The 24,971-nt window shown below is 47.2% G+C and overlaps 1 protein-coding gene across 23 annotated transcripts in view; it reads left to right on the forward strand.

Annotated features, from left to right (window-relative positions):
• Nucleotides 1-24,971, forward strand: part of CAST (calpastatin) — a 564,844-nt gene that overhangs the window by 507,610 nt on the left and 32,263 nt on the right. For all 23 annotated transcript variants that reach the window (XM_085632507.1, XM_085632509.1, XM_085632510.1 and 20 more), the window contains 3 exons: nucleotides 13,091-13,177; nucleotides 13,554-13,592; nucleotides 24,741-24,830. In XM_085632507.1, the coding sequence (XP_085488633.1) occupies nucleotides 13,091-13,177; nucleotides 13,554-13,592; nucleotides 24,741-24,830 (216 nt within the window). The remainder of the gene's footprint in view (nucleotides 1-13,090; nucleotides 13,178-13,553; nucleotides 13,593-24,740; nucleotides 24,831-24,971) is intronic.

The raw sequence follows: 24,971 nt of genomic DNA on the forward strand, positions 1-24,971 counted from the left end.
GGTCTACACAACACACATTTACCAAACATTATTGTGTGGATGTACTAGCATGCCAACAAGCCAATGTTGGACAGGCAGTGCTAAAAATTATTTTCCAGACAACTGCAACATCTACCGGTTAGCCACCGCTTTCGGAGCATACTGCTATATAGTCTATGCAAAACATGTGTATCTACAGCACACATGCCTCGAACGGATTATGCTACTTACCCAGTAAGGATCTGTTCTTGGCAGTAGAGCTGTAGATTCACATGTGCCCACTGACCTCGCCGGGCTCCTGTAGTTGTTGCTGTTCTCTTTATTTAATTATTTACGCATAGACCTCTCTTGCTACACTCACTTACTCCATTCTCACCCTCTTGCGGGAAAACAATCTAACAATGGAGTCGATGCCCATGCGCACTATCACCAAAAGGAGGAATCACCTTACCTCGTGACTGGAAAGACTTATTCACAGAAAAACAATTTGCAAACATCCGGACCCAACACTAGATGGCAGAAGTATGCAAAGCATGTGAATATACAGCTCTACATGCCAGAACAGATGCTTACTGGGGACGTAACATAATCCTTCTGCCATCGGGCTTGGATGGACTGCGTCGTAACTCTGCAACATTTGACGCTCACGCGGCTGATTGTCAAGAAAAGATGCAATCAGAGCTCCAGTAGACAACACTCATGGATCCTTGGAGCCGGAGACCTATTACTCGGCACTCAATACACACACTACCTTAGAGAATGATCGTGTCAGGGTGATGAATACAAAAAAGGACCTCTTCCGATGGTGCCCTCAGTGCGGTGCCAAACAACACACACTCAGATGCACACAAGATGTGTAATTTGTGCATATCTCTGGAACACAAAGAAGATGAGTTTGCATCCTGCGCATTGTTCAAAAACAAAAAGATACTTCAGACCTGTAGGGATTGTTGCCTGGCACACACCATGGAACTGGCTGCCGAAGCGGAGTTCTCGCATGACAGCGACACGGAAAGCGAAGCAAGTGCTCCGGTAAGAGGTAGGGTGGTCATCGCCAACCCCCCCACGTCACTTCAGATTCATACTCTGGGGAAGAACACACTCAGATGCATGGAGAGAGGCCGACATAGCCGAGGCTGATCCCGGTATCTGGGTCAAAGACCAAGGAGACGCCATGTACTGCGAGTACTGTCGCCACCCGTGTAAAGAGGATATTACACTCACCTCCCCCACCCCTGCCATGGTGCACCACAGCCCTCCAGCTCAGGCCGACTCCGTTAGCACGCCTCAGAGCCGAGAAGGGATGAGAATGTTCTTGATCCCAATCAGGCAACCATTCCACAGCACGGGGACCACTCTGTCACTACGCCGGCACCGAAGCACAATTAGTCACCTACTGAACCACTGGCACCGAAGCATAAATCTGCACCAACAGGCACAGCAGCACCTAATGATGCCAAGCAAGCAGGCTGTGAACCCGAAAAAATCATCAGATCCAAAGAGCAAGGGAATCAAAACAGTCCTTGGTTCCAAGGACTGAAAAACAACACTGACACTCTTCTGGCCAGAAGAAAAGTCGCCCATCTGTGGTTCCATAGCCACACTCTGTTTCTGAGGACATACCACTTGCTCCAAAGAAACAAAAGACGCATACACAACGAGCAAGTGAATACCAAGGCATTGCCCTTAAAGGTCTGCAACAATTTATGCAGGAAAAACGTAAAGAAAATGTCAAACGACAGACTCCGGAACAATCTTTACCACAGCTTCCACCAAGCATAGTGCCACAAGTACAAATGGCCACAAGCCCAATGACTTTCCGCCCCCCCGAGTCACCACAAACACACTTGCCCTTGCCACAAGAGGAGGAAGAGGGGGAGATACAAGACACAGATTCCCAAGGAACACAGGACACCGACCATACCCCTGAACCATGGAACTATTATGATGTGGTCCTGCCTGACCCGGATGTGGAGCTGCCAGTGCCTACTAAGGCGTCACCTCCAGATGACACATCCTCATACCACAGTGTCCTCCAAAGAGCGGCAGAGTACCACAAGCTCCCCATTCACACAACAGAAGAGCCAACTGACTTCCTAGTGGAAAAACGTTTGTTCACAAAGCGCGCAATTTAATGTCTGTCAATGATTGGATCCATCCTCAATGTCTCCAAGGACCCAGTCAAATCCTTTTTTTCTAACTCCTCGTATAGATAAGAATACAGCCCAAGTAATCCTATTTACCCATCAGGACATCCCCCGGCAGATTTCCTTGTTGTCATCACAGCCAGGAAAAGAGCTAAAAGCACCTCCTCCAGACAAAGAGAGTAAAAGAATTGATGCAGCAGGCAAAAGAATAGTAGCAGGGCACACAAACCACTGGAAGATCACAAATTCATTTGGCCTACACTCCTGATACAATAGGACTCCCTGGAATGAGATGCAAGACCTGATGCAGCATCTTCCAGATGAATACAATAATGACCGGAAGACCCGGTAAATGAGAGGAGGCAGATATCAAATGCAACAATCAAATGTGCATTAGATGGAGCTGACACTGCTGCAAGGGGCATCAATACATCAATCGTGCTCCGGAGATGTGTGGCTATGCATATCTGGGTTTAAACTTGAGGTGCAGTAGGACATTCTTAATGTTCCATTCGATGGGGAAAACCTCTTTGGGCACACTGTGGAGACACAGGAAAAATAAGACGACACCGGCAAAGCCAAATCCATGGGTGAGTTACAGACCATGCCTCAAAACCAACAGCGCTTTCGGCATTACTAGAGACGAGGGGCAGCAAAAATCTCAACCTCAAACACCATAAATCGGCTCCAGTAACAGTAATATCACCAGCAGGAGCATGGATACTATCATAGAGGATGACCAAAATGCAAGAGGGGGGACAAGGAGCTGTTGGAAATAGGTCCTGTACCGATGCTCTTAAAGGCAATACATAAACACTTTAAATGGTACCAGTTCCTAGAAAGAAAAGAGGAGAGCGTTCAGCAGCCTGGTCGGTTGCGAGTAACGTCAGGTCTCTCCTAAATTAGGTATGAGTGTGCAAAGAAAGGGAGTGGTACTCCTGTGTGTGTTGTTGTGGCCTCACACTCCCTTGCGAGTGTAAAGCATCATCATTGGGCACTGCTCCTCGTGGATGTGGCGCTGCAGTCCCTCACGGGCCCTACTAGAGGGCTCTCTCATGGAGATATTTTAGGAGTTGCCGCATTTGTGCATGTGGGTGTGTGGGCCAAGTGACGGTTGTGAGTGAAGATAAAATAACCCAGTAGGTACCCTGGTAGGTTTATTAAGGGTCTTGGCGGGCGAATAGGTCTCCAAGATTCGGAAGGAGGGTGAAAACTGCCTCTTCCTACCCGACAGTTACCGCGGAAACAGCCCTACTGCACTCCGGCAATTCCTTAAAAGATCTCCCATCAGATGATGATGCTTTACACTCGCAAGGGTGTGTGAGGGCACAACACACACAGGAGTACCACTCCCTTTCTTTGCACACTCATACCTAATTTAGGAGACACCTAGCGTTACTCGCAACCGACCATGCTGCTGAACACTCTCCTCTTTTCTTTCTAGGAACTGGTACCATTTAAACTGTTTATACTATCATAGAGATACAAAAACAGGGGCCAAGGTAGAAGTACCCACAAAGGCATCTCCACACCACCAGGTAAATGACTTGGCCACACTTCCCCCTGAGCAGAAAACACCAGTAGGGGGAAGGCTACAACAATTCCGCCACTTGTGGCCAAACAGCCACCAAATATCCTGCCAAAATGGCAGATGTTAAATCCACATCTACATCTGCTAAAGGAAGAATTTAAGGTGTTACTACTAAAAGGGGCTGTAGACCTAGTCCCACACAAACATCAAAACAAACTCCCTTTATTTCCTCATATCTAAGAAAGAGGGCTCACTAAAGCCCATTCTGGACCTGCGACCACTCAATCGCTACATACTATCTGAACACTTTAATATAGTCACATTGCAAAATGTAATGGCACTACTGCAAGAGGGTGACTTTGTGACTGCATTACACCTGAAGGACGCTTACATTCCAATCCACCCAGCACACTGCAAAAATCAATTCAAGGTGCTACCTTTTTGAGGGTAACAGCACCAAGGGTGTTTACAAAATGCTTAGCAGTAGTAGCAACAAAATTAAGAAAGAAAAATATACATGTGTTTCCCTATCTAGACGATTGGCTGATCAAGAGTCCAAACAAAGCCAGCTATCTAATAGACACTCAAAACACGATCAAACTACTTCACCAATTGGCCTTCACTATCAATGCAACAAAATTGCCTCTCCAACCACTCCTAGGAGCGATACTCAATTCAGTATCGAGAACAACTTATCCCAGTCTGCAAAGGGTTCTCAATCTCCGGAACCAACTGGTTCTTTTTCAACCATATCATCACCTACCAGTCAAAACAGTGATGCGCCTACTAGGGATGATAGCATTATGCATCGCAGTGGTCCGAAGTGGGGGGAACATGGAAGATCTAGTGTTGGTTTCACCCAAGGTCCACCAGGCACTACAATGGTGGAACACCTCAGCATATTGAGGGGAAGCACCTTCAAGGACACAATCCTGTAGGTGACAATCACAACCGATGCATTACCAGTCATGAGTTGCTCATACGAAGGACCTTGTGGTTCGGGGAAACTGGACCTCACAACAAGACAATGCACATAAACATGCTGGAGCATCTAGCCATCTACATCCCTCTCAAAGTGTTCATAACATTACAGGGAAAAATGTCCTTGTATAAACAGACAATATGACTGCAATGTATTACATCCTGAAACAAGGGGGACCCATTCCGTACAATTGTGTCAACTAGCGCAAACGATATGGAAATGGGCAAACAAACACAAAATCCTCCTCCTGGCATAATTCATAACTGGGCAGGAAAACTCAATTGTGTTACTGCTCAGCGGAACACAGCAACAAGTTCACAAGTGGGAAATACACACTGCATTACTGCAACAATATTTCCACCTGTAGGGTACCCCCACACTAGATCTGTTCGCCAGCACCGAAAACTCAAAATGCTAAAGCTTCACATCCAGATACCCACACCCACTATCCAAAGGGAACGCTCTATGGATGAACTGGTAAGGGATATTAGCTTACGCTTTTCCTCCTCACCCACTCATTCCATACATGGTCAGGAAACTCAGACTGACTAAGATAACCTTAATACTGATTGCTCTCACTTGGGCTTGACAACCATGGCCCTGCTAGAGATATCCCTAGTACCTCAAGAGAAGCTACACAACTAACCAAACCTTCTGACTTTACAGCAGGGGTAGGGTGAGACATCTCAATAAACAGCTCAATCTTGCGATCTGGCTCCTGAGGTCATAGTTTGGAAACCTGAATGTACCTCCAGAATGTATGACTCTTCTAAAGGAGGCCAGAAGACCAACCACAAAGGCTTGCTTTGCAGCAAAATGTTAATGTTTTGTCCACTGCTGTGCATCCTTAAACATCAGTCCTTCTTCTCCAACAGAACAACAACTAACCTGTTACTTGTTAAACTTACAAAAGACACCTTTGGCATATACCTCTATACGCTTACATTTAGCAGCCATTGCGATATACCTACAAAACAGGAAGCACCAATCGCTTTTCCATATTCCTGTCATCAAAGCCTTCATGGAAGGATAAACATGAGTCATTCCACCACGTACACCTCCAGTACCCACGTTGAACCTAAACATTGTCCTAACACGACTTATGGGGCCACCATTTGAACCACTACATACCTGTCCAATCCAATTTTTAACAAGGTAGGTGGCCATCCTTGTAGCAATAAAATCTCTACTAAGGGTTAGCAAAATACATGCGCTTCCTGTGAAAGAACCATATTTCCAAGTGTTCCCAGACAGAGCGTGCTTACGTACAAACCCAAAGTTATCACCTAAAGTTATATCTCCTTTCCGTTTAAATCAAACTTTAGAGTAACCGGTTTTCTTCCCAAAACCAGAGGTAGTTGCAGAGCGTGCTTTACATAGACTTGATGTTAAATGGGCACTTCTGTAATACTTGAAACATACAAAACCCTTCAGGAGAACACAACACTATTTGTTTCTTTTTCAGATCCCCATAAAGGAAAGGATATTTCAAAAGCAGGAATAGCAAGATGGATTGTCAAATATATAAAAATTTGTTATGCTAAAGTAAAACAAACATTAACAACTATGCCGTGGCCCCTCATTCAACAAGGAAGAAAGGAGCAACCATTGCCTTTTTGGGAAATATCCCTCTTGGTGACATTTGGAGAGCAGCTACATGGATGAACCCACTTACATTTACAAAACATTATTGTGTGGATGTTCAAGCAAGACAACAAGCTCTAGGTGGACTAACAGTCCTTCATACATTATTTCAAACAAATGCACCATCTCATGCCTAAAGCCATCGCAAGAGGGGTATTGCTTTACAATCTATGCATAGCATGTGTTTCTGTAGCTAACACGTTCTACAAATGCAATATGTTACTTACCCCGTAAGCATCTATTCGTATTGGGTAGTGCTGCAGATTGACATGCACCCTCCTGCCTCCCTGGTAGATGTTATGGTGAGAAGAATACACACAAATACAGCATGTTCAACAGCAAATGCTAATTTAGCAGACTATATCCTCACTCAGTCTTTGACCAGGGGAAAGAAATATCTAACAATATTGCACAAACATGCGCAATACCTTCAGTGGGAGTAGAAAAAACGCACAATGCCTATCAGAACACTTTCTCGAGGAAAAACAACTTGCAGAGTCTGGGCTCAACACTAGATGACAGGAGTATGCATAACGTGAATCTGCAGCACTACACGCTACGAATAGATGCCTACAGGGTAAGTAACATACTCCTTCATCAAAAGTCACACATTAAGACTGTGATTTGGGGCATTGGAGTATTGGGTACTTCTCCCTTTAGGGGGCAGAAGATCCAAAGTGCTCAATGAAGTCCTGAATGCAAATTGATGAGAATTTCACTTCGCAAGTCAGTATTAAATCTAAGGATACTTATCAGACTGCTCTGCTTGCCAAAACAAATGTCAAACGTACTTTGTATCTGATAGAGACTACTAGCCGCAGATTCCTTCATGAAGAATTATCCCCAGGTGTGAGACTGGATCTGGAAACTTTTTTGCCACAGCATCCCTGCGCTCCGGGGGCAGGGCGACATCATGCGACTCCGCCCAGGCATCGTCCGCATATGTGACGTCAGCGAGATCACATAAGACCCGCCCCAGCGCGCCTACATCAGTTTTTTTCCTTTTCCGTGTGCAACGCGGATCCGTTCCTTGCTACAGGCCTGTTAGGGCCCCCTTTTTCTTCCATTTCTTTTTGGTCGAACAGTGTGCGAATGCCTTCGGGCTTTAAATCTTGCACGTTTTCGTGGGCGTCTTATGTCGGCGACAGACTCTCTCACCTCATTTGTATGTGGTTTTTGGGGGAGGATCACAGCACCACAGATTGTGCGGCGTGCCAACAGTTGAAGCCGAAGTCGCGGCGGGAGCGCCGGATGAAACTTTTCTCGGTGTGTCTCTCCAGGTCGACGTCCTCCCCTCGGTCTGCTTTGGCGGACGGCTTCAGATTCGGCCGTGGTAGTCGTCCTCGCCCTTCTTCGATGTCATGTGAGCGTCGCTCCCCGGTGGGTAAGAGACGCAGTTTGTCCCCGGGGGCTGGTTTCGGGCTTCCCGGGGGCATGGACTCTCCCTGGATGATGCGGCCTCGCGTATCGTCCTATCCACCGTTTCCCTGTGTTGAGGGCGTCGAGAGTCCAAATGGAGACATACACGGCGGCTTTACAGGCCTTGCTGGCGTCTCCTCCTCCCTCCCCTCCTGGGGCGTCAGTGGACCCTCGCCCTGCGCAGGGCCCTCTGCGGCGCCGCCGGTGGCTCCGGCGCAGACTGTTTCGGATCCAGGCTTGGAGGATGTGGTGCTTTTGGGGTGCGGCTCCTCTGGGGCACCTCCTTCAGGCCACGGCGTCTCTGCCTCGCCGCAAACTCGCGCGGGGGTCCCTGTGGTGTCGCGGGAGGTTGCCGGGGCTCGGGTTGCAACCCCGATCCCCTCTCGGTCCTTTGACAAGGTGGTCCTGTCTAAGGCCGAGGTGACACCGCTACGGTGCCGGCAGCAACTGGACCGTGCGGAGCCACAGGGGTCGGTGGACCCTCCTCGTCCTGTGCCGGGTCTAGGCCGAGGGAGGACCCCTCCTCCCTCGTCGGAGGTTGGATCATCCCTGGCGCCGCCACCTGGGTTGAGAGTGATCTTTGCCTCATTCTGGGCTGCGGCTGGCGTGGGGCTTCATGCCACTCCCCAGGCCCATCTCATTCCCCCACGCAGGTGGCTGCCTCAAGCAGTGGACTTTACAGCTCCGCGCAGGGGTCGTACCGCGGATTAGTCGTCGGACGCTCCTCCTTCTCCGGAGGCAGGCTGTATATTGGTGTCGTCCTCCCTGGGGACTGGTCGCCGTGTGGTGTCTTTTTCACCGGCATCGAAGGGTGGCTCCCCGCCCTTCCTGAGGCAGAGGTGTTCGTCGGAAGAGCGGCAGGTCCCTCATTCTTCGGCTCCTTCTGACTTCCAGGTCTGGCCCTTGCCTGCCCCGCTTGGCCTCGGGGACGGCCGCCTTAGTTTGCAGCCGTCGCCCACGGAGGAGCTGCTTTCTCCACCGTGGGGCCCTACGGAGGCGGGTGCGGCCTTCGCTCACGCGGTGTCCACGGCTGTGGGCATCCTGCGCATGGGTGACCCAGTGGCTCACTTTCCGGCGGACCATCTATTGGAGGTCCTCCACCAGGGCTCTGGTGGGAGGGAAATCTTGCTTGCCGTTGAAGGTTCGCTCCTTTCTTCCTTGACGGGGGCTTGGAGGCGTCCTGCCTCAGGGGACCCGGTGCCTCAGTATCTTCTGCACCGGCACCTCTCGTCGCCGCGTGACCCGGCATGTCTTTCCCTCCACCCCTCAGCTGCTAGCCCCCTTTTGCGGACTGTTTTTCCCTCCCTGCCGCCACTGTTCACTCCACCATCCCGAGAGGCCCGCTGGCTGGACTCTTGGGGGCGCAACATGTTCGCCTCAACCAGCGCGGCCCTTAACACCTTGTGTGTGCTGGCTAGGGCCTCCTCCTGTTTGTGGAACTCGGCTGAGTCTCTGGGATCTGCAGCGTCCCAGGAGTCTGGTCAGGTGGAGTTACGGCATCATGCATAGGATGGCCGGGAGCTTGCGGCATTTATTCTCCGCTCCGGACATCTGAGGTGCTGGGCCGAGCGATGGCTTACTCAGTCGCTCTCAATCACCATGCTTGGCTTCGGGACGGAGTATTCCCTGAGAATATTCGGGAGCGACTCATCGACATTCCGTTTGATGGCAGCCTGTTGTTCCATGCCCCGGCCGACTCCGCCACCCAAAGGCTCTTGGCAGGTCTCCGTCCTCCTCCACCTTATCTTCCTCCTCCTCCGTCCCCTCCTCAGTGGTTTCTGAGTTGGGTTGTTTCTGGGCTTCGTAGACCGGCGTTTTCGGCTGTGGAGTGCGTTTTCTGGCCGTTTACGTCCTTCCTTGGGACTGGCATTGTTGGCTGCTGGACGGCACTTGTGTTGCTTGTGTGAGAGTTCTGCAGGAGCTGTTGCGCAGACTTGGCCCTCAGATTGGGCCTTCTGCTTTGCTTGAGCTGCTTGTCAAGCCTTCAGCGGGGGTGTTTTTTTCCCCCGTAGCTTTTTTTTGTTTTTTCCTCTGCTGCGGAAGTTCTTCCAAAGAGGTTTCCCATATCTTGAGACTTAACGTACCCTATGTGGGGTAGTGGTAGCTGTCATATGACTTGCGCTCTGCTACAGGGTTCTGGTCGCCTTCGGGTACCTGTTCTCCATGGCGTTTAGGTAGGTTGATTTTACTTCCTGAGGTAGTGTACGCGGCCGCTCGTAGTGGTGGCCCGGGCATCTCCTCCTCTCCCTGCTCCTGTCCTGCGGTTTGGGATGATCTTGTGTTCTCCATTGCCAGGTGTCGCCTACTCTGCCTTCCTGGGGTCTCGGGCTGTTCTTCTTGCTTCCGGCTTTGACTGCTGGCGCTGTTCTGGCTGGCAGGCTGCTCTCCATCTGGAGTGGGTTCGCCTTCTTTTCCCTGGTTTCCTTGGGCTCTCTAGGCTTCTTCTTCCGCTTTCCTGTCTTGGCAGTGGGCGGAAGCTATGTTACCTTGTGGGGGAGTGGGGTGCTTCGGCCTCTCAGTCCTTGCCCTTGGATCCTCTGCTGTGAGTGTAAGAGCCTCTTCAGCCTTCTTTCCCTCCTACATCACCTTGGGGTCAGTGGGGTTCTGCTTGTGGGGTTCCCTTGACATGGCAGGGGCGAGGTTCTACCTGGTCCACAGATCTGGTCCCCTGTGGGGCCCTTTGTTCTGCATTGGCTGGTGGGGTCCTTTCACAGACCCTCCTTCCCAGGGAGTATTGCTACGGTATCTATTCTACGTGAAGGAGTCTGCGGCTAGTAGTCTCTATCAGATGTACGAGTTACTTACCTTCGGTAACGATGTATCTGGTAGAAACGATTCTAGCTGCAGATTCCTTAACAGCCCGCCCTTCCTCCCCTATTCTGCGAGGATCCTTGGGTTGGTCTTTGGTACTCGCCTCCTGGTGGGAGGCTGTGTGTCTCCTGTGAGTGCCTTCCTTGTTCTTGACGGGTGACTCCGTCTGGGGGCGGTTCATTCCTCCTTTGGTTCTTTGGAGGATGGGGTTCCGGTGCTCCGGTGCCCTGCTGCTCTGGCTACTACTGGTTTGGGGGGGAATTGCTTCTATCCCTGTCCTCCCTCCCCTCCTTCCATTGCTATCCTCTGCTTAAAGGTCATCTTGCCAGGTCTTGCCCTTGTCCCTTGTGGGTGGTTGTCCTCTAGGTTGGGGTGGCTTGGAAGTTTGTTGTCTCCGTCTGTCTTGGGACTGGTCCCATTCCTTGCTCAGGATGGGGGGTAGATTTACTACGTGTGCCATGCGTTTACGCATGTCCTTTGCCTCCGGGGCACAGGGATGGGAGGCTGTCTATGTCCTGGCAGGGTGACTGCGCAGGTTTCTGCTTGTTCTTCTTCTTTCATCTTCCCTGCCCTTGGGTTCTGCGGTGTTGGCACTACTCTGGTGGTGTTGTTGTTAGTCACCGTTTCTTTCCAATTTTTCTGCTCTTCGCACACTGTTCCCATGCTTCCACAGTTTTTTATCTGGTGGTTCCGCGTTGTGGTGGGGAAAAGTTCTCCGACGAAAACTGACGTAGACGCGCCGGGTCTTATGTGACCTCGCTGACGTCACGTACGCGACGATGCCTGGGTGGAGTCGCGTGATGTCGCCCCGGCGCGCAGGGATGCTGTGACAAAAAAGTTTCCGGATCCAGTCTCTCGCCTGGGGATAATTCTACGTGAAGGAATCTGCGGCTAGAATCGTCTCTACCAGATACATCGTTACCGAAGGTAAGTAACTCTTACTTTTGGTTTGTATCACAGGCAACTGAAGATACCCTTACCCTTTCCTAGTGAAATTGATTTCAGTACATTTTTGATGGCTTCTTTAATCTGTTACTGGTACAGAAGGTGTGTATGTTCCCTGGAGTAGCATTTTCATGTCTTTCAAGCTCCAATCCTGGTCTCAGTAGCCACAGTACTACAGCATGCTTACAAACCAACCAGTGAGCTCTGCCTTGCAACTCAGCCTTAGTCATTTACAACCTACTTCCTGAGACCTTTGAGCTCCAGATGTACAAGATTGCAGGTAGATAGGTGTAGCACAGATGTCTATACAGTTTTGCAGCAAAATCGATTTGCTCCTACAACAGTAGCTACAGTGGACACATTTCGTACATGGTATTTGGATTCGGGATTTGCAACTTGTGTGTGATGTCTGATTTGTCTGATCTACATTAGGGGTGTGTGTAACACGCAGAGTTTCATAACAGCTCTGCAAGATTCTGCGGAGCTCCGCCAATGGGTGGAAAATATGTATGTTGCTCTGCAGTTTAGTGCCAGTAGTGAGAGCAGTACTGAAAAATTGCACAAACAGCATGCGTTGTGCAAGAGCAGGTGGCCATATAAGTTGATTTTACTGCTGCTTGAGTAGAAAATCTACCCAAGCAGCAGCAAATCTACTAGAGAAGCAGCCCTCTGACCGCAGCCGTTCACTACTGTCCGCGACGCCCACATTAGAAATGGCGCTAGGGGACGCCAAATCTCGAGCTCACATTTTTGGAGCCTCGCTGGAAAACATTCCGCCATGTGGAACTCCACATTACAAGTGTAACACAGAGTTGAAGAATTACGTGGGCACAGCCCTAATCTACATTTGATCGAGCTAAGACTTTCTTCCAAATAACATTTAGATTGGCTATTTAGTTTGTCAGAGGAGTGAGGGGTAAACTCCACATTTGTAACTTTTAAGAAGACATTTTTAGTTTATCATCAGGGTGAAGTTGTGTTTTAGAAAGATAATTTTGTCAGTGTTGCATAATTTTTAAACAATTGACCATGTGTTCACTGCCGTGTTTTCCACAACATGATTCAAGCTGCTGAATACAATTAATTGTATTGGTAAGTATCAGATCATATTCTAGACCCGGTGGAATGCAATGCGCTGAAACAATGCCGGGAATCAATCAGTAACATTGTTATCCTAGAAGGACTTTCTGTAACTGTACGTGTTACTCTCATGTCCTCCTTCGTTGAACAAACTTTGAAGATCACTGTTCTTGCTGTTAATGTAATGAAACAAAGATGGTGCTAACATCACTTGCTTTTCCATCGGGGTTTCAAAAACCATCCTCAAACAGTATCTGCTGTTTATTGACATAAATGTTCTACACGTTTTACTTCCTGTTGTGATGTGTTTCAACATTCCCTATTTTTTATTCTGACATGGTGTTCTATCAGCTTTGGAAAGGCTTTGTTATAGGCGAGTTTAATATTTTCACTGGCTTGTGTTTTTTCCATAGAATCTGACCAGGTTATTGGTATAAATACATTTTATGACTCCTTTATTGTGTTCAAGACATTTGTTATTTTTTATTTGAAAAGCTGACAGTCCCCAATGAACAAATTGTATCTAATCTATTCATCACTGAATGTCTCTAGGAAAAGGCTACAAAGGAACACATAGAAAAGCTCGGGGAGAGAGATGACACCATCCCCCCAGAATATAGAGAGCTCCTGTCTGGAAAGGTATTGTAAATTTTGTTTACCAAATACAATATTTGTGCTGTGGTAGCGTATATCTAATGCACATTACCTAACATAAAAGTGACCGGCTATAAGGGAATTGGAATAAATAAATTGTTTGCTCGTCATCTTACTGCAACCATATGAGAACCATTTTAAACTTGATACGATGCTGATTGGTCAGTGTTACTTCTTAATTTTCTCTGTGAATATGATCAGTCAGCTGTAATGTTACTGAAACTGTGTCCTAAAATACATAGTGACCCATGAGCAGTTTTACAATCGGTTCTGCTTTTGATGTGCAGAGTGTAAGAATTGTCGAGCGGAGACATAGAAGTATGTTTACTATCTTCTGCAAATCTTTTAATTCATTTTCCAGGACAAACCTGTGACGCCAGCGATTCCTGAAAAGCCAAAGGTAAATGTCACTACTAGAATTTCAGTTGAATCTTACAGACCAGATAGAATGTTCTTAGGTGAGCAGTTTAGATGCTGTTTAATGCTCTAAGAGTACATACAGTATTATGTAATGGGTACTTGTAATATGTATTATGGGAACAAATGTGGGGTTTCCTACACCATGATTTGTGCCTACAAACTATAAACTTGTGTTCACATATTATAAAGCATGGTAAAATGAATAATACAAATGGCTTGATCTTTTTGTAATTTCAAAGGGCTTGGTTCTAAAAATAGGAAATGTACGCAGTGTACATTTCCTCCCATGATTTGTGCAGAGTTCTGACTTCACAAATATCCCAGGACTACACCTGTAAATCAACATAAATAAATGGTGGTCGAGGCATATGAGCTGTAGATCATATGCTTATGCATAGATCGCCATTTAGTGTTGGGTCCGAGTGCTTGCACTTTGTTTTTATTCGAAGAAGTCTTTCCAGTCACGAGGTAGGTGACTCCTCCTTTCGGTGATAGTGCGCATGACCATCGACTCCATCCTTAGAATTCTTTTTCCGCCATCAGGTTAGGATGTGTATTGCTGCATTCCGGTTCGGCAACATTTCTCGAACCCCTTTGACGCTCAATCCATAACCTCGACAGTATTGTTATCGACCGCGATTTCCCATTCATCGCGTATTATCTCAACTGTAAAATCTTCGATCGGAAAACTCGTGGAAGACCGTCGGGCCTACCCGCTCCGAACGCTCTAGCAGTCAATGGAACAGATTACCTTCAAGTTATGTCCCGGGTGTCGTCCTAAGTTTCCACGCACCGACTTGCATGAAGTGTGCACCCGCTGTCTGTCCCCGGAACACAATGAGAAAGACTGCAACGCGTGTCGATCTTTTCGTTCGAAAAAGACTCTTCGTGATCGTCGGGCCTGACGTCACAAAATGCAACAGCAAAGCGACTCCGCACCGGACATCTTCAGTGAAGAGCCCGACTCTGAACATCATGCTCAAGGAGCTGAAGAAGAAGAAAGACATTTCTCTGTGTCCGAGGAAGACTCGGACATTGAGGAACAGGAGCAAATTACTCCGGGTCAGTGTACCATGAGTAAAGACAACCACTTGCCCCCCAATAATCTAAGACAAAGGCTCCGGTCCCTTCTCTGCCCTCGGGCCAAGGTTGGCACCAACAAAAAGTTTCCGACGCCCCTCCTTTGGGCTCGGCTCCGAAGCATAAAGAAAAGCCTTTCGGTTCGGGCTCGAACCGACCCCATCTCAGTTCCACTCCCAACACCTTCGGCACCGAAACACAAGTCCAAGCCGACAGCACCGGCACCTAAAGGATCAGAGCCGAAACCTTCGGCGCCGAAACAGGCAACCAAGAATAAAGACACTCCGTCGAAAGAGCCTTGGTCCGAACACTCCATTTCGGATCCAAAACAGAAGAAGTTGGTGATTAACCCGGATACAGAACATATTCAGGCCACTCTACCAAAAAAGATGAAATTTGACCTACCAGAGGACTACCATATTCCTCTAAAGAAGAGATGTGTGGAAACTAACACTTCTCCTCCTTACATTAAACCTACTTCTCCTATTAATCCTAATTTACTTTTTCTCCTGTAAATTCACCACCACCAACTTCACCTAACCCACAAGATGATGGAGATGGGAATGACGATCAAGATCCACCACAGGATAGTGATCCTTGGCAGGACTATCACACTGATCCAGATTCAGATAATTATCCAGATCTGTACCCCTCCAGACCCTCCCCATCAGATGATAACATTCTGTACGTTGAGCTCCTCAATAGGGCTGCTCAATATCACGGGGTGGAGTTACATTCAGAGACATTAGAGCAGGATTTCCTCTTTGAGACCGTTAGCTCCTTTCACAGTCACTCACACATTACCCATGCTCAAAGGCATGCTAAAACATACTAAGGACATTTTCAAAGATCCTGTCAGGGCAAGAATTATTACTCCCAAGGTGGCGAAAAAATATAAGCCTGCACCTACTGATCCTACTTACCTCAAAAGCCAGTTACTTTTGGACTCTTTTGTAGTCTCTAATGCTCGCAAGAGATCCAACTCACAAACATCAGGTGATGCTCCTCCTCCAGATAAGGAGTCCAAGCTCATTGATGCCTTAGGCAAAACGGTAGCTTCACAAGCAGCTAACCATCGGTGTATTGCCAATGCTCAAGATTTGTTGGCTCGTTATGACAGTGCTCAGTACGATGAGTTAGAGAAACTCATACAGTTCTTACCAGACGAACATAAGACTAAGGCTAACGACCTTATTCAAGAGGGTAAGCTTATTACAAATACATCTATCAGGTGGGCCCTAAATGCGGCTGACACAGCAGCCCGTACAATTAACACCAGTGTACTCTTACGGAGGCATGCTTGGTTGAACCAACCCTTTGATAAGGAACATCTCTTTGGACCAGCAGTGGACACCTCAGTGGAAAAAATAAAATAAAATACAGAGGTACCAAAGTCCATGGGGACTTTGTTATCACCCACCAATAGGGGTTCCTTTCGCCGTTCCTTTGATAGGGGTGGCTCTAAAAACATATCCACCAAGACTACCTCCGCCTACAAAGGTAATAATCAATACCCCTCAAAGAGAATTATTTGAGAGGAGGTTTTAGAGGGAACAAAGGTAAGGGAAGAAGCAGAGGCAACTCCACACACTCCTCCCCCACCGGCGACTTCCATCCCATACCCCCGATCATTCCACTCCTGTCGGGGAACGTCCCTCCCAATTTCTCCCTGTCTAGAACTCCATCACTTCAGACAAATGGGTACTTCAAATTATCCAATATGGTTACTGCCTGGAACTTCCAGACAATCCCCTCCCCCAAATATCCTTCCAAGACTACATGCAATGTCACCGGAACATCTCTCACTCTTAAAGCAAGAGGTTCTCTCTCTATCCGAGAAAAACAGGCTATAGAACCAGTCCCATTACAACACTAAGAGACTGGGGTATAGTCCCTGTACTTCTTAGTTCCCAAGAAGGATGGCTCTTTAAGACCTATACTGGACCTCCTAGAACTAAATCTCTACATCCAATCAGACCACTTTTACATGGTCACACTTCAACAGGTTCTCCCGCGCCTTCAGCAAGGCAACTTTCTGTCCACTCTGGATCTAAAGCACGCCTATTTCCATAGTCCCATTCACACCGCTCACCGCAAATACCTCAGGTTTGTGGTAGATGGCCAACATTATCAATTCAAAGTGCTCCCATTCAGAGTAACTACAGCACCCAGGGTTTTCACAAAGTGTCTGGCAGTAGTCGCGGCTCATCTGAGAAGACAGAACATTCACATCTTCCCCTACTTAGATGACTGGCTAATAAAGGCCAGCTTGCAACACAGCGGTCTACGCCACACTCAAACAGTTCAACTGCTTCACAACCTCGGGTTCACTGTAAACCTCACCAAGTCTCCAACCATCTAACACACAAGTGTATCTAGGAGCCACCATGGACACTCAGAAAGCTCTAGCATCTCCCAACCCAGTCAGGAATCCGCAACATGCCGACTCTAATATTGCAGCGTCAGCCTCAACACTCATTACCAGCTCAAGTGTTCATGCCATTGATAGGAATGATTGCATCTTGATTTAAATCGTTCCTTACGCAAGACTCCAAATGTGTCCCCTACTGGAATGCTTAGCACGTCGGTGGAACCAGGCGCAGGGTCAGCTATCAGATCTAGTGTTGGTATATGGCCGCCCCATCGCTCTCTGCAGTGGTGGAACATACAAAACCTTTCCAAGGGGCGGCATTCCTCGACCCGGTTCCACAGATAGTGCTAACAGCAGACGCATCGCTCACGGATTGGGGAGCTCATCTTCAAAAACATACAAATCAGGGCATGTGGACTCTGCAACAGAAACAACTCCACATAAACCATCTAGAACTGCTGGAAATTTTTCTAGCATTGAAAGCATTTCAACTTCATCTAGTAGGCAAAGCTGTCCTGATTTGCACAGACAACATGACAGCAATGTGCTACATACAAAAACGGGGGTACACACTCGCCAGCTCTCACAGCTAGCCCAGAGCATCTGGATGTGGGCCATACCTCAAAAGATATATCTCCTTGCAGAACACCCCCCCAGGAGCAAACAACCAGATTACAGCTCTGCTCAGTCGTCAACGGCAGCAGATCCATGAATGGGAACTCCATCCTCAAGTTCTTCTCCCATTCTTCTAAATGTGGGGCTTTCCAGAGATAGATCTGTTCGCCACTCACCTAAACGCAAAATGCCCAAACTTCACATCCAGGTATCCACTCCCATTGTCCAAAGGCAATGCGCTATGGATGAATTGGTCAGGGATATTTGCTTACGCTTTTCCGCCTCCCCACTCATTCCGTTAGTGGTTCGGAAGCTCAGACAGCAATCCCTGACACTAATCCTAGTTGCTCCCAAGTGGGCCCGTCAACCCTGGTTCACAACCCTGTTGGAGCTATCAGTAGTTACTCACCAAAAACTACACCTTACTCCCAATCATCTCATTCAGAACCATGAAGAGATAAGACACCCAGATCCCAGTCATTTCAACCTTGCGATCTGGCACCTGAAATCCTAGAGTTTGGCTATCTTAATCTTCTGCCAGACTGTTTGAATATTATCAAAGAGACTAGGCGCCCTACCACAATAGCCTGCTATGCAGCAAAGTGGAAGCTATTCGTCATTTACTGTAACAACAATGAAATCGATCCGCTAGATGCTTCAATTCAAAACATAATTTGCTATCTCCATCTACAGAGTTCCAATCTAGCGTACACCTCTATACGCTTACATCTTGCTGCAATAGCTGCATATCTACAAAACAGACTGCATTTGTCTCTCTTTAGAGTGCCTGCTATTAAAGCGTTTATGGAAGGACTTAAGAGGTATTCCACCCAGACTTCCACCTGCTCCAGTGTGGAATCTTAACATAGTCCTTACAAGACACATGGGTCCATCTTTTGAGCCATCACACAAATGTGAACTAAAATTTCTCACTTGGAAGGTAGCCTTCCTCATAGCCATCACATCTCTGAGAAGAGTGGGTGAGCTTCAGTCACTAACCATAGAAGAGCCATTTTTACAAATACACCAAAACAAAGTGGTTCTAAGGACTAACCCCAAATTTTTACCTAAAGTCATTTCTGCCTTTCACATCAACCACTCTGTTGAGTTGCCTGTCTTCTTCCCTCAACCAGATTCAGTGGCAGAAAGTTCTCTTCACGCCTTAGATGTCAAAATAGCATTATTATAGTACATAGAAAGGACAAAACCTTTCAGGAAAACCAAGCAACTTTTTGTTGCTTTTGCTCCACCACATAAAGGCAATCCAATATCAAAACCAAGTATTGCAAGGTGGATAGTTAAAGTGCATTCAAATTTGCTACATTAAAGCTAAACACATGTTAACAATTCCCCCTAGAGTGCATTCTACATGCAAACTGAGGGCTTCTATCGCATTCCTAGGAAATATACCCATAGATGACATTTGCAAAGCTGCAACAAGGTCTACACCACACACATCCACAAAACACTATTGTGTAGATGTGTTAGCAAGACAGCAATCTAGTGTGGGCCAGGCAGTTTTACATACACTATTTCAGACGACTGCAACAGCTACAGGTTAGCCACCGCTTTGGGAGATCACTACTATATAGTCTTTCCATAAGCATATGATCTACAGCTCGTATGCCTCGAACGGAAAATGCTACTTATCCAGTATGCATCTGTTTTTGCATATAGAGCTGTAGAGTCGTATGCGCCCACCCGCCTCCCCGGGTACCGTTACCTGTTGCAGTAATATCTTAATTAGATACTATATACATGGACATCTCTCTTTACTACTCTTACTAACTCCATCTCCATCTATGGCAAAACAATCTAAGGATGTAGTCGATGCCCATGTGCACTATCACAGAAAGGAGGAGTCACCGACCTCGTGACTGGAAAGACTTCTTCGAACAAAAACAAAGTGCCTGAATTAAGCCTGCAAGTTCTTGCCTTTTCTGTGCACATACTGTGAACGTGAGCCCACAAAAACAGTGGCGTAACTAGACCTAGCGCCACCGGGGCACACCCTAAGTTCGTTGCCCGGTCCATGTAAGAGAGGGGATTGGTCTCGATGGACGACTTGTTCCCGGGAAGGGGGGGGGGGGGGGGGAGAGGGGGGAGGTGGGGCGGCATTGGCATTCGACTGACGACGTGTTCCTTGTTCTAGGGGGTGGGAGGAGGGTGGTAGTCGACAGATACAACTTGCTCACCTCAGCCACTCCCAAAAACAGACCCTCCCTCCCCCCCTCCCGTTATGCCACTGACAAAAAAGGTTAAGAACTGCGCCCATTGTGCTTACATAAATACGGTTATACCTGTATAAAATTTGTAGGCATATACAAAATGTTTCAAAAAAGGGAGGAACCAAGAGCTTTTTTAATGAGGTCCTGCACAGTGCTCCAAGGTATCGAGAACTAAACCAGGAGTGCAGTTCCTCTGGGAGAGGGGAGGATAAAGGAGGAAGGAGAGCGATTAGTCTCTATAGAATGCCCTCACACACCTAGCAAGGTGTCATGCTTCATCATAGGGCTGTGCTCCTCGTCGGGCCGGCGCTGCAATGCCCGACGGGCTCCCGCAAAGGGGCTCTTTATCGGAGATCTTTTTAGAGACAGCCGTATGGGTGCGTGGGGGTAGGTGCAACAAGTGTAGTGAGTGATAGTGAGGTGGGTTAAAATAGGTATGGTATTTTATTCTGGTGGTATACCAGCCTAATTAAAATCGGTGACCCCCGAGGGATTATAATGCTCCCCAGGGAAGTAGAAAGGTCGACATGTTTCTTGCTCTATGCCCAAACGGGTCGGTGGCAATTCTTCAGGACCAAGTGAGAAAGCGCTCCAAAATATAAACTCTACTACATAATGGGTGATTGAAAAATTATAAGTACATCACCAAGCAAATCCATTGGGTCCCTAAGGGGAGTGGACCCACTGTTGCGGTACCTAAAAGAAAAGAGAAAGAGAAGGACAACACAAACACATAACAATTTCAGCATTTAAATTGGGTGCTGTCGCTCCCGTGGGTAACCGTGCACCTAATGTGATTCATCTTAGCCAGTTTAAATGGGTGCTCACACAACTGTCCAGAGGAGATGGTGCTGAATCGCATAAGTGTTACCAACTACATAATACTGTGCAACCACCATATGTGCCAAATGCTATGAAATGCTTCACGAAGTGCTATATGGCATGGGATCGCAATATGTGGCCGGGCAAGTTATAGTTACAGTGCACTGTCATCCCCAGGTCTATGAGCTCATTTGTAAGCGTGGTAAACGAGGGGGAAGGCCGAAATACGTGTAACATCGCTGCCCTCAAAATTAGAGTAGCGGTTGATTTTGAAGGAGATGAGGTTTAAAATGCAAGTGCCGATGGCTACGAGGCCCATGTGGGGAGACTCACCCCCTGGGGAACAGAAAATGCTGTACGGGTTCGCCTGGAGGCCGTAGATGGCTCGCCCTGAAAAAGTTAAGGAGAGCAGTGAGTACCCTACAGACTGCCGTACACTGTTACCGACATGGAAACGCATTGTACTTACAGAGTTGGGGCGAGCACACAACCGAGATCCTATCGAGGCTCAGGCTTCCGTAGCAAGCCGGCAGGGGTGTGTGCAAGATAAAGGAAGTGCTCACACGCACGGGAGCAAACGACTAGACCGCGAACTTGTGCGGCCATCTTGAGACTGACAAAAAACTTTATTGCGCAGTCAATGCGCGGAAGGGACAAACATAGATAATGTCCCACAGAAGGGGTAGTTGAGCATGCAAAACAAACGTCACGGAAACACGCGCTGGGGAGTGACTCAGCGGGCTATATATTGCAATAAAGATTGCAAGCAAGTATCTGATGCGGTGACGCGTGGGTGGTGTAAAGCAGCCTCAGAATCTTAAAGAAGGCGAAAGATCAGTAATTTAAGCCAGTGGGTCTTGCCTAATGAGATCTAAAAAGCTACAAGACTATTGGTGTTATTTATGGTGTCATCAGAAAATCACCTGTATGTAAGCTGGTGAGATCACGATATTGACTCCATCTGGTCATCTCATGTATGTTAGGTGAATCATGTATTGTTAAGGGTGGCCCATGGTATATCATCGTTGAGGCCGACAGTATGGCTAGAAATTTTGAAGATCCACTGCTGTTCCTTTCGGAAAAGGGCCTCCTTGCTGATCACTGGAAAGGCCTGCAGAATTGTCCACGTTAGGTCATTGGCCGTATGGTTCTTCTCCACAAAATGAGTGCACATTTTGGTGTTAATCTTTTTACACCTAATGTTGCTTCGGTGTTCGGAAATTCTGATCTTGGCTGGGCGTGTCGTCATGCCGACGTACATAAGGTCACATGGGCACTGAATTAGATAGATACAATTGCGGGTATTGCAATTGGTATGGGATTTTTGTTGCCAAATTAAGGTTTCTGAAAAATTAATGTACTTGCTTGTTTTAGTTAGAGTGCAAGCGGTACATTGTCCGCATGGGTGATGGCCTGTAACAGGTGGAAGGCCCCACAGTCGCTGGTTGGATGGTGGGGATAGTTTGGGTCTAGTGCTAATAAGCAAGCTTTTCAAATTGTCGGTCCTTTTGAAAGCAAATCGGGGCTTGGGGACTTGCCAGTCTCTTACCGACAGCAGATTCCAATGTTTTTTGATTATTTTTTGGTTGGCGTTTGATTCAGGCGTGAAAGTGCTTACACACGTAATTAGATCAGTTTTGATTTTTTCTGTGGAGGTAAGCAAGGCATCCCTGTTAGTATTACGTGCTCTTTTGTAGGCCGTTTGAAGTCCTCCAATGTACTGCAGTTGCGTCGGAGTCTAAGATATTGTCCATATGGTAGGTTGTTGCGTAAAGCCTTGGGATGGAAACTACTAAAAAGTGGTGGGCTATGGCTGTCGGTGAGTTTTTTGTAGGTTTTTGTGTTCAAACCTAACGGGGTTTTGAAAATGAGCAAATCCAAAAAAGGAAGCTCATGGACTGATGAATTGGCCGTAAAACGTAGATAGGGGTTCAGGCTGTTGACCCAAGCTACAAAAAGGGGGATGGAGTTCAATTCCCCTTTCCAGAAAATGAGAATGTCATCGATATACCGTCGCCAAAGGGTGATGTTCTCCTTATAGATGTGAGTCTCAGTTAAGATGTGATTGGCTTCAAAATGTGCCATGTAGAGGCATGCCAGGCTGGGAGCGATGTGCTCCCCATCGAAGTGCCCTGGATTTGATGGTACATGCGGTCTTCGAATTGGAAGTCGTTTTTTGTTAGGGCAATCTCTGCACACTCCATGATGAAAGAAATTGGTGTGGGCGAGTCCCATGTTTGTGCTCGAAGTACTTCTTCCACAACATCCAGGGTGGCCCTCTGAGGAATGTTAGTGTAGATGGCCTCTACATCCAAGGTAATAAGTGCATCCACACTGGTACCAGTCTCATTGGCTTGTTTAATGATGTTGAGGACATCCCTTGTGTCGAGTAGAAAAGTTGGGGTCTTTTGTACCAGGGGGCGTAGGAAGTGGTCACAGAACCGCGAAAGAGGTTCCAGAGCAGAGTTGATTCCTGACACAATGGGCCTCCCAGGTGGAGGTAGAACACCTTTGTGGGTTTTTGGTAATGTGTAAAAGTACGGTATACGGGGATCATTGTTCAATAAGAATTCTGACTCGTTTTTCGATATCCAGCCTTGTGTTAAAGCACTGGTCACTAGTGTTCTTATTGTAATGATCAGTTTTTTAGTAGGATCCTCTTTAATTTGGATGTAATACCGTGTGTCACTCAGTTGTCTTAGGCATTCCGTTCTGTAGTCAGGGGTGGACATAATCACTATAGCTCCCCCCTTATCTGCCTCTTTGATAGTGATCGTCGTGTCTTTGCTGAGATCAGTTATCGCCAAGTTTTCCAGGCGGGAATTGTTATGGAAGGTTTTTTTCTCTGTCATGGCACTGATGTCCTTGATGACTGCTTTTTCGAAAGCCAGAATTTCCGGTGGCACCATTGCAGATGAGGGCGTGAAGGTGGAGGGTTTTTGCATGCCTGAATCCGATTGGGAAGAGAAATTTTGGCTTGTGAAGAAATTTCTCAGACGGATTTTCCGAAAAAGATCATGTATTTTGCAGTGAGTCCTGAATTCATCGCGTCGTGGTGTGGGCACGAATATAAGCCCCTTAGTAAGGACCTTTTCTTCTGTCTGGTTTAGTTGCCGATCTGATAGATTCACTATCAATTTTTCTTCCCTTTGTGACTCCTGAGTTCCATCGGGCCTTGGTCTGTTTGGTCCTGCCAGTGGACCTGTTTTTGCTGATTGTAACCGCCTCTTCTTCTTCCTCTGCCCCTGCCCCAGCCTCTGCCTAAAAAAGGTTGTGGTATAAAGGGGTTGAAAGGTAATGGTCCCTGTTGGAAACCAGGTGGTTGCCACATATGTGGACCTGGAAAAGGGGGCATAGTGTAGGTGTACTGTGGGTTAGGCGGGCCGTGTTGTTGGTAATGTTGTTGGCCTCTCCAACTGTCGGTGCTGGAATTGCTACTGTTGGAGGTAGTTCTTCGACGGGAACAAAATGTACCCCACTTTTCAGGACCTATTAACAATGTATGAGTAGTGATATCAAGACAAACGTTACTGCTGCATTAATGAATGCCCAATCCAGAATTACATTATCTGAGCTGTCTGTTAAAGCAGAACAATAAAGAAAAGAAAATAGAGCCACTCCAACGCACTTGGTACACACATAATAACTTTTTATCTGCACTTCCATGAATGACTGCCAGCCTTTGTAAAGCAGTCTGTTTGTAATTTGTAGTATTTACAGACAGTAATAGAAACTAAAGTGGAAAAATCTGAAATTAAACATTTTTCAAACTTGCAGTCAGACTGTTTTTGACAAGTAGCCAATGTGGGCCATGAAGGGCATAAAATGGATCGCATATTTGAATTCAAGTGCTTGGCACATTTATACGTTACCCATATAAAGAAATGCAATGATAGGTTGTCACTTTTGCTCCATATTTCCATTGAAACAAATTATTACATCTATTGCATACTGAACCTGGTGTATGAAGGAATATCCAGAGGTGATTTTCTTTCTATAATTGTTATTACAGACTCCTCAGGATGACACCAAAGCTATTGATGCTCTCTCAGAGGGATTTTGCTCTTCACCGTCACCTGCACCACCCAGTCAGCCAGCAAAGGTACACCCCTTTTGGACTTCTTTCCCCACATAGATTGCATGAGGATTTATTCATGTGCCTTTGCCTTCTAGAAGGGTTCTTGAGAACATGTGTCTGTGTACTTCTCTTTACTTCCTCATCAACCTACCCCTAAAATTGTGT

Source organism: Triturus cristatus, chromosome 2_1, assembly GCF_964204655.1.
Source record: "Triturus cristatus chromosome 2_1, aTriCri1.1, whole genome shotgun sequence".
NCBI lineage: Eukaryota > Metazoa > Chordata > Amphibia > Caudata > Salamandridae > Triturus > Triturus cristatus.